We start from the raw sequence: 13,126 nt of genomic DNA on the forward strand, positions 1-13,126 counted from the left end.
ATATCTTATTACTATTATTATTACACGATGCATTACTTTTTCATCAACACTTTGCGTCGTTGATTTGCTTTAGCAACTCTTGGCCGCCGGTGGCATCCTTGACACGGATACAGTAGGTGGTGATTTTGCCCTCGGGACTAAACACTGGCAATCGTATTAGCGACCCATGGCCGTACCGGGTGTACTCAATGTCCTTGGAGATGGTCGTGTTGAGCAAGACACGGAAATTGCCCTCGGCTCGGATCAAGATCCGCGACTTGCCAGTGTCTTTATTGCGCAAGACTTTTAAAAGTCCCACACCTTTGGGGGTGTACGGCTCGTTTTTGTTTGACTGGTCAAACTCCATCAACTTTGCCTTTATGGTGTACTTTGTCTCCTCGTTCTCCTCTCCCGTCTCGACCTGCTTCATTTCGCCCATTTCAGCCACGGGGGTGAAGTTTCCTTCCACTTCGGGTTCGTCTTCGCCGGCTTTGTTATCCTCTGGTTCCGCAACAGTGGACGTGCTCTTGGTGGGTGCTGAGAACGGGTTTGCATCCGCTTGGTTTGTAGACCCGAAAGATGCTGGTTTCTGCAGGGTGCCAAACAGGAAGGGCGATGCCGTGGTGTTTTCACCTGCTGGTTTACCAAACAGGAAAGGAGAGGATGTGGGCTGTGCTGTAGCTTTGGTAAATGCAGTTGGCTTTGCGCTTCCGAATTGAAAGGTGTTGGCCGTATTGAAAGCGGAAGAACTGGGTGGATTTGCACTGAAATTGAATTTTGGAGGTGCATTACTTTCTGGCTGCTGCGGCAACCCGCCGAAGGTGTTGGCTACCAGCGGCTTTGACAACGCGGGAAACTGAAAAGGCGATGACTTTTCAGTACCGCCCTTGGCTGTATCGTTGTTTGTGTCTGCACCATTCGGTTTGAACTTGAAAACACTATCCACGATGGGCTTGCTGAAATTGAAAGTAGGCCCCTTTAGCTCGTCATCGGAGTCATCCGGATCTCGTTCGTTTAGTTTGGCGATTTTCTTTGGGTCAAATGTGAACGCGGGTTTGCTGGTTGTAGAGGACGTGTTGCTAAAAGAAAACAGCGGTCCCTGAATCTTGACCTCGGGCTTGCGCGGCTCCTCCTCCGATTCTTCCTCCGATTCTGCATCGTCGTGCCCGTCTTTAGTCTGCTCTATCTTTTCTGCCGGTATCTCTTTGGTATCGCTCTCGATGCTTTTGTAATATCTCACATAGGCTTCGGCTATGCTGGTAAAGTCCACAATCGAATTGGCAATGTGAGACTCGTTGACTTTCTTGACAAAGTTTTCATTCAAGGCACGGATTTTGTTAGTCTTTTGGGAAGTTGTTGTAGTTGGCGAGTTTGGTAACGTTGTGTGTGGCTTTGGAAACTGCAGTGCAGTTGAGAAAGGTGATTCTCCTTTCGGTTCATTCAACTTCCCCCTGGGCTTTAGGATCTTTCTCTTGGACAAAGTTTCCGAGGTGGCACGGGCGGGTGCGTCGGCCTCGTTTGTTTCGTAGTCGTCATCAAAAGCATCCTTAGTGATCTGCTCCGCGGCCTGCCTCTTGGTCATGGTGCTGCTGCTGCTTGAATCTATAATCCTGCTCCAATTGCCCGTCTCTGGCGCAATCTATGTTGGTGATGCCCACCACAAAATCAGGAGCTACCAACTGTGCAATAGCGTTCTCGAAGGTGGCCCAGAGAATGTAAAGGCAGCTCCAAGGTCAAAGAGGTGGGCATGGAGAGGTGGAGGTGAGGTGTTTACCACAGCCTAGGAGATTCAAGAACAGGTGCTGGGAAGAGTTGGAAGCGACGCTACGTGAAGCACGAGGTGTGATACAACACAACGGGAAATGTAGACCCGTGCTGCAAAATAGGCAACAGAGATGGTTTGAAAAGTGGCTGTCCTATCCATTGCAAAAGTCCCCTTCTGAATCTTAGCAGTAGTAGCAACAGGTTGCGTTGTTTTCAAAATAGGTCTTTGACCTGGATTCACGTGCCATTTGTGGGACGCACACACCACCCCCGTTTCCTCCTAGTTGCAGAGAAAAAAAAGCCAGAGAGAGACCTCACCATTTTACGCCTTACAGATTGGAAAAATACGTCCTACCAGCTCATCTTTATAGTACACAAGCAACTATAGAAGTATGTTACGACCAATGCCACAGCGGTGTATCAACTTGGGAGCCAAGATGAGGCCATATTGACAGTTACATTGGAGATGCCTGGGGGCCATTTATTTGCAAATGAAACTACAAAACCTTTGACAGTGCACTGAACAACCAGCGGCGACAATGCTTGTCGAAAAAAAAGGTCTTTATAGAGCGCCTGGCTCCCAATATCGCAGCTAATTCCCGGGTCCCACAGTTTTCAGATTACTAACAACCACACTAGAATGGCGCCAAAGATCCAACAAACTAAGGCCGCTAAAGCTGCTGCTGCCTTGGCCGGTGGTAAGAAAGGTAAAAAGAAGTGGAACAAGGGTAAGGTCAAGGACAAGGCTCAGCACATTGTCATCTTGGACCAAGAGAAATACGACAGAATCTTGAAGGATGTCCCAACCTACAAGTACGTTTCCGTTTCCGTTTTGGTTGACAGATTGAAGATTGGAGGTTCGCTTGCCCGTGTTGCTTTGAGACAGTTGGAGGACGACGGAATCATTACCCCGGTCTTGAAGCACTCCAAACAAGCCATCTACACTCGTGCTCAGTAATTGATAGTGTAGTGGGCTCTTGCTAGCATTTGTATATTACGACCAAAAAATTTTGAAAACCATAATGTGTTAGCTTCAGTGTAGCTTTAGTACTCTTCAACCCACCGAGATGGCCTCTTTCGGTGCCTCGACGTGAAATTAAAAGAGAAAAAAAAACGAGAGCTCCAAACACTCCTTCTTGTTTCTACATGATGATACGAACGAGTCGCCCGTTGGTGTTGAAGAGGGCATTTTTTGGCTCTTCGAAGCCCCAGTCATATAGCATTTCACGGGTCCTCAATGGCTCACCGGAGCAGGTTTTCGACATCGTAAGCAGGGTGGACAACTACAAGAACTTTGTGCCGTTTGTTGAGGACTCGTTCATTACAAGCAGGGATGGTGGCAATCTCCCCTCGGGAGCTGGTTTGAAAATCGGGTGGAACGACATTACCGAGCGGTTTGTATGCAAACTCCACTGCGAGGAGAACAGAAACGTGTACGCCAAAAGTGTTGAGCTAGAGTTGTTTGAGACCCTTGAAACGCAGTGGGTGTTCAGCCACGTTTCGACGAGCAAGTTCCCAAAGTGTCGAGTCGATTTCAAACTCACGTACAAGTTTCGAAACCCATTGTACAACCATCTCAGTTCCATGTTTGCTCCGCAGGTTAGCAACATCATGATTGGTGCGTTTGAAAAACAGTTGAAACAACAACAACGATGAGGCCAGAATCGAACCTGTCATCAAAAGTGGTTGCCATTAGGGGAGGAAGACGCATCATATTGTGGGATAAATCGAGATATAGATCTTAATAGACACAACCTGGAACTTTAGAATTTCGTGGGTGCCGGGGAAGCCGACATTGTGTTGGTAAAAGCAAAAGATTAGACAGACCCGGGCTCAAGGATACTTCAAGCACCTCTTCTACGGAAAGTGATGCGCGACGCCGGTGACGCGTTCAGCATGGCGGCGGTAAACTACAACACGGATAGACCGCACAAGAAAACAAACAATCAACCCATAACATTGGTTTGGTGAAAGTGGTTTTGACAGAGTTTAGCGGTTAGGAAATGAAAACGTGGGTGCAACGGTTCAGCTTTTGAACCGTGACCAATCGGTGGAAACAATAGCGAGTCGCGGATAAACAGCATCCACTCGCAAATGGATGTCCTGGAGGAGATCACAACGGTGCCAGAGTGGAATATAAAAAACGAGCAAAATCCTTACAAGGATAAGCATTTACTACAACTGTTATCAGTAAGCTTACGGTATTGTCAATGCTCGGTCTCGTTTGGTACATTTTATTATGCAGCAGGGTGCTTGCAGTCTCGGTTGATCCGTTACCACGCCCGCAGAACGTGACATGGTTCGGCCAAAACGCAATCGTTATCGACTTGGAGAACATTGAGTTGGAAGAGGAAGCAGGGGACAACAGCTTGGTCCAGGAGGCGTTTGAGAGAGCTGTTGATGACATTAAAACCGTCAAATGGTCACCATACTTGTACCAGAACGTCACAGCACATTGTCCCGAGTCAAAAGCCCTGGCTCCAAACGTCGTCACCGTGAACATCACAGATTACGATGCTGATTTGCAATTTGGGGTAGACGAATCCTACCAGCTCAACGTTGACGAGGACGGGATCAGCATCTCCAGTGAAACCATTTGGGGCACGTTGCATGCGCTAACTACACTACAACAAATGGTGGTTTACCAGTGTGGCCAGTACTTGGTTGAGCAGTCTGTGCATGTCCACGACTACCCGCTCTTCAAACACCGCGGGCTCATGGTCGATTCAGCTCGGAACTTTTTGCCTGTGGACAAAATCACCGAGCAGATAGAAGTCATGGCCCTTGCCAAAATGAACACCTTGCATTGGCATTTGGTGGATTCGCAGAGCTGGCCGGTGGAGATTGATAGCTACCCGGAGATGACCGAAGACGCTTACTCTGCGAGCGAAGTATACACGAAAAAGGACTTGGTTTCGGTATTGGACTTTGCCAGGGCGCGCGGAGTGCGATTGGTTCCCGAGATTGACATGCCCGGACACGCTCGAGCCGGGTGGAGAAAAGTGGACCCAAACATCGTGGAATGTGCCGACCAGTTTTGGAACTATGCCGGCGTGGAGCCTCCCTCGGGGCAATTGAATATCATGAACGACGAGACTTACACCGTCATTGGCGATGTTTACCACGAGTTGAGCAATGTCTTCCGCGACCACTACTTCCACGTGGGTAACGACGAGCTTCAGAAGAACTGCTATCCCGACTCATGGTACGACAATGCCACCTTGAGTGATATCACCCAGCACTACCTTGACCGCGCCTTGCCGATGTACAACTCGGTCCCCGAGAGACAATTGATCATGTGGGACGACGTGTTGTTGGCAGACGGGGCTGTCGAGTCACTACCGGGCAACATCACATTACAGATCTGGCACACTGGCTCCGGAATCAAAAACTTGACTCTGCGCGGTTACAAAGTGGTTGTGTCCCTGTACGACCACCTCTACCTCGACTGCGGCTACGGCGGATTCTTGACCAACGACTGGAAGTATGTCGACGCTCCGCAAAACACTCAGTTTAATACCTGTAAGGGAGGCAGTTGGTGCGGTCCGTATAAAACCTGGCAGAGGATCTACACGTTTGACTTTTTGAGCAACTTGACCCAGAGCGAGCAGGAGCTAGTTGTTGGCGCAGAAGCGGTGTTATGGTCGGAGCAAGTGGACTTTGCTGTGTTGACAGGCAAGATCTGGCCACGGGCCTCGGCGTTGGGAGAGTCGCTCTGGAGTGGCAACAAGAACGCAAGCGGCGAGTTTCGGTTGTACGAGATGTCGACGCGTATTGTAAAGTTTCGCGAGTATTTGGTCTCCTTGGGTTTTGCTGTGTCTCCGTTGGTGCCGAAGTTTTGTTTGTTCAATCCGCACGGGTGCGACGCAGAAAGGCCGCCTGTACATTTTTAGACGTGTAGTGTTTAATCAGATGAGTTCCCTTGATCAGCTTACTGAGCAGGTGTTACAAGAGCTTAGAGACTCGGACGACTCTCATTTCAACGAGCGCTTGGCGGAGTTGGCGCAGGTGGTGAAGCTAACCTCGGAGAGCGAAACAAAAGAGTTGTTACACCCCAGCTCGGTCACAACAGTTTTGGAGTATACACCTCAGAATGAGACATACCAGTTGCGATTATACCGTGGGTTGCTATTGGTGGTGAGGAACCTCTCTCGAGTATTGGACCACCAGTTCTACCCCCGGGTCATCACAAGCTTGGAAAAGTTTTCCTTACCAGTGAGTGAGTGGACGGAGAAGATCCGGCTTGTTTACTGGGAGGCACTTGCCAATTTTCCCCGCAACGAATACGTCAACGAAACCAATAAGTTGTTTGGGTCAGCTAGGAGCCTGTTTGAGCGTCCCGTGATCCATCTACTATTCCGGCAGTTTTACACTGAAGATCCAGATGTTACCAATCAAACCTTACTTACATTGCTTCACATCAAGGACAACCATGTGATGAAAAACGTGTACCGCTTGTACCAGGGTATTGACTTTAACAAAGTCGACCACGATTCCAAGATGCTCGTCCACTTGATATACGACATTGTCACGCACGAGAGTTTTGGCCAGTGGATCAAAACACAAGACGATGCAGGTGTTATGGATTGGCTTGGTGCCACCTCCGACATTGTTCAGACCAAAGACGACTGGAGTGGCTACCAGCTAGTTGCATTGTTGGACTGGACCGTGACCACGTTCCAGAGTTTCAGCCAGCGGTTGAACAGTGACACCATTCAGGACGACGCATTGGAGTCGGGGGTTTTAAACACACTACACATTATATCAGATCTTGCACAATACCACCACTCAATTAAATTCCTCCGCAGTGACTCCAATTTCCTACCGCTGCTCATCCACGTGCTCAAAACAATACATGAAAACGTGCAACGAGTGACCATGACCTCCAAGATTGAACAAGCGGTTGGCTATTCCAACGCCAAGGGGATGATCATCACCATCCTTTCGTACCTTTCCTACCAGTCATTTACAACCCAAGAACGAGTGCGAGAGTTGGCGGGGTTGGGCTTGGTCCTTTCCAACTGCCAGATCGACAACAACAACCCGTTCATCAAAGAGCAAGCGATTCTCTGCGTCAAGTATCTTTTGGAAAAAAACGAGCAGAACCAAAAGTTTGTAGCAGAGTTGGAAGCGACAAAGGCAGTCGATGATGAGGTATTGCAACAAGTGGGCTACAAAGTCGACATTGTCGACGGACAAGTCACTATAAACAAAAAGGTCTAAAACTTCAACTCATCTCTAATAGCCTGCTTCACTTTCTCCACACTAGGCTCGTCAATCAATTTCAACCTCTTTTCCTTGCTGCTCAACGCCTTCAACTCTGCGGGCAACACGTCTTTTTCAAACGAGTAGCCCTCAAACGACTCCAACGCTTTGTTCACCACCTCCGAGAACTTGGCAGGGTGGGCTGTGGAAAGCGAAATGTACTGCGCCGGCTCTTTTGCAAGGAACCGGTACGCCGTTTCCACTCCGATGGCCGTGTGTGGGTCAATCACGTACTTTTCAGGGCTTTCGGAGTACACCCTTTTGATGGCTGCGATGGTGTCATTGTTGGAGACCCTGTCCGAGTCGAAAATCAGCCTGGCACGGTCAACCACCGCACTTGGCGCGGTGAAGCTACCCTTTGTTTTTAGCTCTGTCATCCACTGGTTCAACACGGTGCCGGCTTTTGCGTCGTCTCCACCAGTCAAGTTGTCCCTGATCAAGTACCACAACAACCTTTCAAAATTGGAGGAGATCAAAATGTCCATTGCTGGGGAGTAGGTGGCCTTGACCCCGACACCCTGCTGCTTGGCATACTCCCCCGACTTCATGAACCTGTCCAAGATGTCATTCTCGTTGGTGGCAATGACCAATTTGTCCACGGGCAAGCCCATCCTATAGGCATAGTACCCTGCCAAGATGTCTCCAAAGTTACCAGAGGGAACCACAAATCTCACCTTGCTGCTTGGTGCTAGCTTCTGCAACTGAAAGTACGCATAAAAGTAGTACGTCTGCTGAGCCAAGATTCTCGCCCAGTTGATGGAGTTGACCGCACCCACGTGGTACTTGTCGTTGAACTCCCTATCGCCAAAGATCAGCTTGACAATGTCTTGACAATCGTCAAATGTGCCGTTGACTGAAAGAGTGTGCACGTTGGAGTCCTCCACAGTGGTCATTTGTTCTTCCTGGATGGGACTGATTCTGCCCGTGGGGTACAAAATGAACACCGAAACGTCCTTTTTGCCTCTCAATCCGTAGATGGCTGCCGAGCCAGTGTCTCCTGATGTTGCGCCAACCACAGTGACAATGTCTCTTGGTTCCCCTTTGGCTTTAGCACTGTTGCGTCTCACTAAAAAATATTCAAACAAGTTGCCGACAAACTGAAGCGCCACGTCTTTGAAGGCGTACGTTGGGCCGTGAAACAACTCCAAAAGGTAGAGGTTTTCGTCCAACTGCCTCAAGGGGGTGACTTCTTTTGCCCTGAATGTGGAGTACGACCTAGCAACCAAATCCTTTAGGTCTGAGTCATTGATTTCCGCTTCGTTTATGTACAACCTCATGATTTGAAAAGCCAACTCGTTGAACGACAAGTCCTTCCATTTGGTGATGAAGCTGGGGGGCAACTTGGGTATCGCCGACGGCAAGTAGAGACCTCCATCGGGCGCCAACCCGGTCATGACAACATCCTCAAACGAGAGGTCCTCGTGGGTGGTGGATCTAGTGGACCTGTATGCTTGTGCCGACATGAATGGTGATGCTTATTAGTCACTCGCGTGGGGACCTGTAAATTTTTCAAAATTTTTTATATTTTTCTTGAACCTTTTTTCACTCACTACCAGGCGTCTAGTTGACTCAACAATGATACGAACGTGTCCACGACGCATTGGCCACCACTTTAGCATCTATTCCAGGCGGCTCGCCCGCCGGCATGCTTATACCCGGACGACTCCGTACTCCGACCAATACTACCGCCCTATAATCATGGAGGGGGCTGCCGGGTTTGAAAAACTCATCATACCGTTGGACTTTTGTGCCGAGAATCAGACGCTAGAGACGCAAGCACAGAGCGAGCTCAGAAACATTGTTGACTCTTTCCAGCCTGCAATTGAGGCGGCCATTGGTTACGGCTCGGGGATTCTTCCGCAAGACGGGTACGGCAGTGACACGGGAGACAGATCCGACACCAAGCAGTTGGACTTTATCTTTTTGGTCAAGGACTCGGCCCAGTTCCACAGGGAAAACTTACAGCAGAACCCGGGACACTACTCGGCCAAATCGCTCATGTGGATCAACTTGATCCAGGGCAAGGGCATCTTCTTCAACCCCTATGTTTCCATCCAGAACCACGTGACAAAGTACGGCGTGGTGGACGAGCGGAGCGCACTCATGGACTTGAGCGAGTGGTCGTCGCTCTACTTTGCAGGGCGGATGCAGAAACCGGTCAACTACATCAAAGAACACGACGTCATGGTCAAGTTTTTGAACCAGTACAACCTCAAGAACGCCATGACCATAGCGATTTTTTTGATCCAGTCCAACCAGTTTTCCGAAAGGGAACTCTACGAGCAGATCACCAGTTTGTCGTACTTGGGCGATTTCCGCATGTACGTGGGAGGCGAGAACCCGAACAAGGTGCGCAACATTGTCTCCAAGCAGTTCCACCACTTTCGCAAACTCTACCAGCCGATACTCGACTACTTTATCCACCGCAACTACCTCATACTCACGAACAACGATGACAAAGACAGAACTTTCAAGACCAATTTGAACGCCAGTGCCAAGATCAAACTCATCTCGTGCCTACCGTTGAAGTTCCGCACGCAGCTATACAGCCGGTACCCGGAGTCGTCCATCAAGGAGATTGCCACCGACCGCAACCTCGCCTACAATATCAAGCAGTTGATCACGAGGACGATTATTTATAGTTCGGTTGTGCAAGCGATCAAGGGTGTGTTTGCATCGGGGATGTTAAAGTCGATGCGGTACGCCTTGGCAAAGCGCAGGAAAAACGGTTTGGGATGAGCCACCTTTAGACTATAGCCAGTGGAAGATCAAAATGCAGGTGTGCTAAGATGTTGTGATGTCCGTTGGGTTGCAATGCACGTGATATGCACGTGCCGGCAGTAGCGTAGACAGGGGCCCCGAGGCCACAATATACACGCAGTAGCACCACAATTGACAGCTCTTGGTATGTACATACTAGGTAGGCGATACCAGTGACATTGCAAGGGAATGCCGTGACTCTCGGATTCCCTAGACACATTGCGGATGTCGTCACTGCATAAGACCAAAGCATGTTTTAAAACTCTGGTGTATTTGAAAGCTTTGTTATGTACTGCATAGTCGATACTACTGTAATTCGCCCTCAAGGTGACAATTTTGCCAGATTATGCGGCAAAAACTTGTAGACTCGGTGAAGTGACTACGTTTTTGACTACAAAGCTCTAGCTGTTGATACGAGACAGTGCCTTAGAAGCAAGTGGACTTTGAAGTGAACTTGCCCAAAACAGACACAGGTGCAGACAGTGGGGAGCGGGAAGCATACGTGAAGCAGTTGGTAGCGCTGAAAACGAACAGAAGACATGACATGTACTCATGTAGGAGAGTAAAGCAGCAATCTAGATGAGGCGTGAGCCAGGATCTTTGACCGTAAAGGGAGCCAATAGAGTGGAGGAAGGACGATGGTGACGTCTGTGGGTGCTTCTAGTGTGGTGGTTGGATCACGTGACACGGAGATTGAAGTGCGGAGAAGTGTAGAGAGTAGGTGCACAGGAACCACAGTGAAATGTTGCGTAAAATTGGAGGGAAATTCAACAACGAAATAATTAATAGAGAGCAAAAGACTAGGTGGTTCTATTGGACTTCCATCTGGACTGCAAAGTGTCCTCTCAGTGCGGGTATGGAGTCCACAGTAGCATCACTGTTGGGTGTATTGGTGTGGCTGCAAAATGGCCATTTGGCTCCGTAAGAGACTCAACTATGTAGACACTGAGAGAAAGAGAGACAGAGAACAAAAAGAAAGTCCCTCTAAGACCAGTAGCAGCAACTGGAGTGATTGGGTGGAGAGTCGAAGAGTAGAGAGGAAATTAACGTCAAGGGCTGGTCGCCTTTTGCAGAGCTCTTTACCAATGAGGAGTATATCAAGAGCGGGTACAGGACGGATTTCGGAAACTACTACCAGATCGGCCCGGGCAACAACATGAGCACCACCGTGGGCTCGGCGATGGTAGCCGCGTCCTTGAAACTACTACAGGGCAGCTCTGAGCACAAGACATGGTTGATGTTCACCCACGACACCGATATGGAGATCTACTTTTCGTCTATGGGGTTGGTCGAGCTTGAAACTGCGTTACCGGCGCATGTTGTTTTGCCCAATCCCTACAACGCGGCCGAGATGTTCCCCCAGGGAGGCCGAACTTACATGGAAAAGTTGCAGTGCGGAGGCCAACTGTATGTGCGGTTTGTTATGAATGATGCAGTGGTTCCGTACCCAAAGTGCACCAGCGGGGTTGGATTCAGCTGTCCATTGGAGGAGTTTGTGGAGATTGTTTCGAGGCGAGACCAATGCAACTCGAGTGTTCCCACAGAGTTGAGTTTCTTTTGGGACTACCACGAGGTGAGATATGACGCGCCGTTGATTGATCAATAGACACAGTGAACTCTGAGTCTTTGTAGGCATATCATTAATACATCAGTTGAAATGAGTTTGCCATTAACAAACTATCGTAATTAATAAATCTTTATAAACGTATAAGTTGTTTAGTTTGAGTTTTCTCACAGGTTTATTTTTGAGACATTTTGCTGCAAAAAACAACGAAATTAGATGACTCAGATTGCTTCACGCAGAACGAAATTACAAGTACAGTCTGTTGCGTAGATCCAGGGGGAATCCCAGTGTAAATCACAGCCCCTCAGCAATGGAGAGTAATGGTGAAGGGCAAAAGAGCGGGTGGTTAGTCGAGTGCATGTTGATTTCCTGAGCTCTTGAAGTCGAGGTCCACCTTTCTTAATCACGCCGCGCGTGCCAAGTAGCACTTAATACGTAGTACTGATCTGGGGTATTAATGACAAGCAAGAGCTGGGTAAGTTTTGTCATTTCGAGGTACTCACACTGGGAAGCTTTCTCTTTGAAGCAAAAACGAATGAAGTGCTCTTGTTTGTGCTCGCTTGAGCCCCTACTTTTGCAAGTTGACCGTAGCTAGAAGTTCAGGTGTATGGGGTTCAAATTGGTACGCGAAGGTCACGACTGGAGTCCACAAAAAAAAAAGTAACCATATGAGTGAGATAGGTGCCGTGACGAGCAGAGACCTATGACGTAGAGGACATAAACTTCACATAGGATTACAGGTAGTTGTTTAGCTATCAGCTCAAAGCAGGTACTACCATTGGTTAAGTCATATGTAGGTGGTGTTTCATTTCGAGGTACCCATACGGGGAACTTTGGATGAAATAGATGCAAAAATGTTGAATTTGCCTTATCAGCTAACTGGGTGAGATGGTCTATAGAGGGTTCAGCCAGTACAGTGATACCATTATGGGATCAACAGCAGCATCACGGTTGGGTGTATTGGTGTGGGTGCAAAATGGCCCCCAGGATGCACATAAACTCTGGTGTAAGGATGCACATAAACTCTGGTGTAAGGATGCACATAAACTCTGGTGTAAGGATGCACATAAACTCTGGTGTAAGGATGCACATAAACTCTGGTGTAAGGATGCACATAAACTCTGGTGTAAGGATGCACATAAACTCTGGTGTAAGGATGCACATAAACTCTGGTGTAAGGATGCACATAAACTCTGGTGTAAGGATGCACATAAACTCTGGTGTAAGGATGCACATAAACTCTGGTGTAAGGATGCACATAAACTCTGGTGTAAGGATGCACATAAACTCTGGTGTAAGGATGCACATAAACTCTGGTGTAAGGATGCACATAAACTCTGGTGTAAGGATGCACATAAACTCTGGTGTAAGGATGCACATAAACTCTGGTGTAAGGATGCACATAAACTCTGGTGTAAGGATGCACATAAAATCTGGTGTAAGGATGCACATAAACTCTGGTGTAAGGATGCACATAAACTCTGGTGTAAGGATGCACATAAACTCTGGTGTAAGGATGCACATAAACTCTGGTGTAAGGATGCACATAAACTCTGGTGTAAGGATGCACATAAACTCTGGTGTAAGGATGCACATAAACTCTGGTGTAAGGATGCACATAAACTCTGGTGTAAGGATGCACATAAACTCTGGTGTAAGGATGCACATAAACTCTGGTGTAAGGATGCACATAAACTCTGGTGTAAGGATGCACATAAACTCTGGTGTAAGGATGCACATAAACTCTGGTGTAAGGATGCACATAAACTCTGGTGTAAGGATGCACATAAACTC

The 13,126-nt window shown here is 48.3% G+C and overlaps 8 protein-coding genes across 8 annotated transcripts; 6 read left to right on the forward strand and 2 right to left on the reverse strand. All coding sequences in view use genetic code 12, as the record gives it.

The window, feature by feature from the left end:
- Positions 1–43: 43 nt before the first annotated feature.
- On the reverse strand, positions 44–1,561 carry LODBEIA_P39200 (uncharacterized protein; the record flags this gene model as incomplete). The annotated part of the gene is made up of 1 exon (XM_066974084.1): positions 44–1,561. The coding sequence occupies one exon, from the start codon at positions 1,559–1,561 to the stop codon at positions 44–46; it is 1,518 nt and encodes a 505-aa protein (XP_066830858.1).
- An 822-nt stretch (positions 1,562–2,383) lies between these two features.
- LODBEIA_P39210 (40S ribosomal protein eS25) lies at positions 2,384–2,701 on the forward strand (the record flags this gene model as incomplete). Its single annotated transcript, XM_066974085.1, has 1 exon — positions 2,384–2,701. The coding sequence occupies one exon, from the start codon at positions 2,384–2,386 to the stop codon at positions 2,699–2,701; it is 318 nt and encodes a 105-aa protein (XP_066830859.1).
- A 188-nt stretch (positions 2,702–2,889) lies between these two features.
- On the forward strand, positions 2,890–3,399 carry LODBEIA_P39220 (uncharacterized protein; the record flags this gene model as incomplete). The annotated part of the gene is made up of 1 exon (XM_066974086.1): positions 2,890–3,399. The coding sequence occupies one exon, from the start codon at positions 2,890–2,892 to the stop codon at positions 3,397–3,399; it is 510 nt and encodes a 169-aa protein (XP_066830860.1).
- A 554-nt stretch (positions 3,400–3,953) lies between these two features.
- Positions 3,954–5,636, forward strand: LODBEIA_P39230 (uncharacterized protein; the record flags this gene model as incomplete). The annotated part of the gene is made up of 1 exon (XM_066974087.1): positions 3,954–5,636. One exon carries the CDS (start codon positions 3,954–3,956, stop codon positions 5,634–5,636), a length of 1,683 nt encoding a protein of 560 aa, XP_066830861.1.
- Positions 5,637–5,655: 19 nt separating this feature from the next.
- Positions 5,656–6,966, forward strand: LODBEIA_P39240 (uncharacterized protein; the record flags this gene model as incomplete). The annotated part of the gene is made up of 1 exon (XM_066974088.1): positions 5,656–6,966. The coding sequence occupies one exon, from the start codon at positions 5,656–5,658 to the stop codon at positions 6,964–6,966; it is 1,311 nt and encodes a 436-aa protein (XP_066830862.1).
- LODBEIA_P39250 (uncharacterized protein) lies at positions 6,963–8,471 on the reverse strand (the record flags this gene model as incomplete). Its single annotated transcript, XM_066974089.1, has 1 exon — positions 6,963–8,471. One exon carries the CDS (start codon positions 8,469–8,471, stop codon positions 6,963–6,965), a length of 1,509 nt encoding a protein of 502 aa, XP_066830863.1.
- Positions 8,472–8,706: 235 nt separating this feature from the next.
- LODBEIA_P39260 (uncharacterized protein) lies at positions 8,707–9,747 on the forward strand (the record flags this gene model as incomplete). The annotated part of the gene is made up of 1 exon (XM_066974090.1): positions 8,707–9,747. One exon carries the CDS (start codon positions 8,707–8,709, stop codon positions 9,745–9,747), a length of 1,041 nt encoding a protein of 346 aa, XP_066830864.1.
- A 1,177-nt stretch (positions 9,748–10,924) lies between these two features.
- LODBEIA_P39270 (uncharacterized protein) lies at positions 10,925–11,374 on the forward strand (the record flags this gene model as incomplete). The annotated part of the gene is made up of 1 exon (XM_066974091.1): positions 10,925–11,374. One exon carries the CDS (start codon positions 10,925–10,927, stop codon positions 11,372–11,374), a length of 450 nt encoding a protein of 149 aa, XP_066830865.1.
- Between the last annotated feature and the right edge of the window lie 1,752 nt (positions 11,375–13,126).

The sequence above is a fragment of the Lodderomyces beijingensis genome, assembly GCF_963989305.1.
Source record: "Lodderomyces beijingensis strain CBS 14171 genome assembly, chromosome: 4".
Lineage (NCBI taxonomy): Eukaryota > Fungi > Ascomycota > Pichiomycetes > Serinales > Debaryomycetaceae > Lodderomyces > Lodderomyces beijingensis.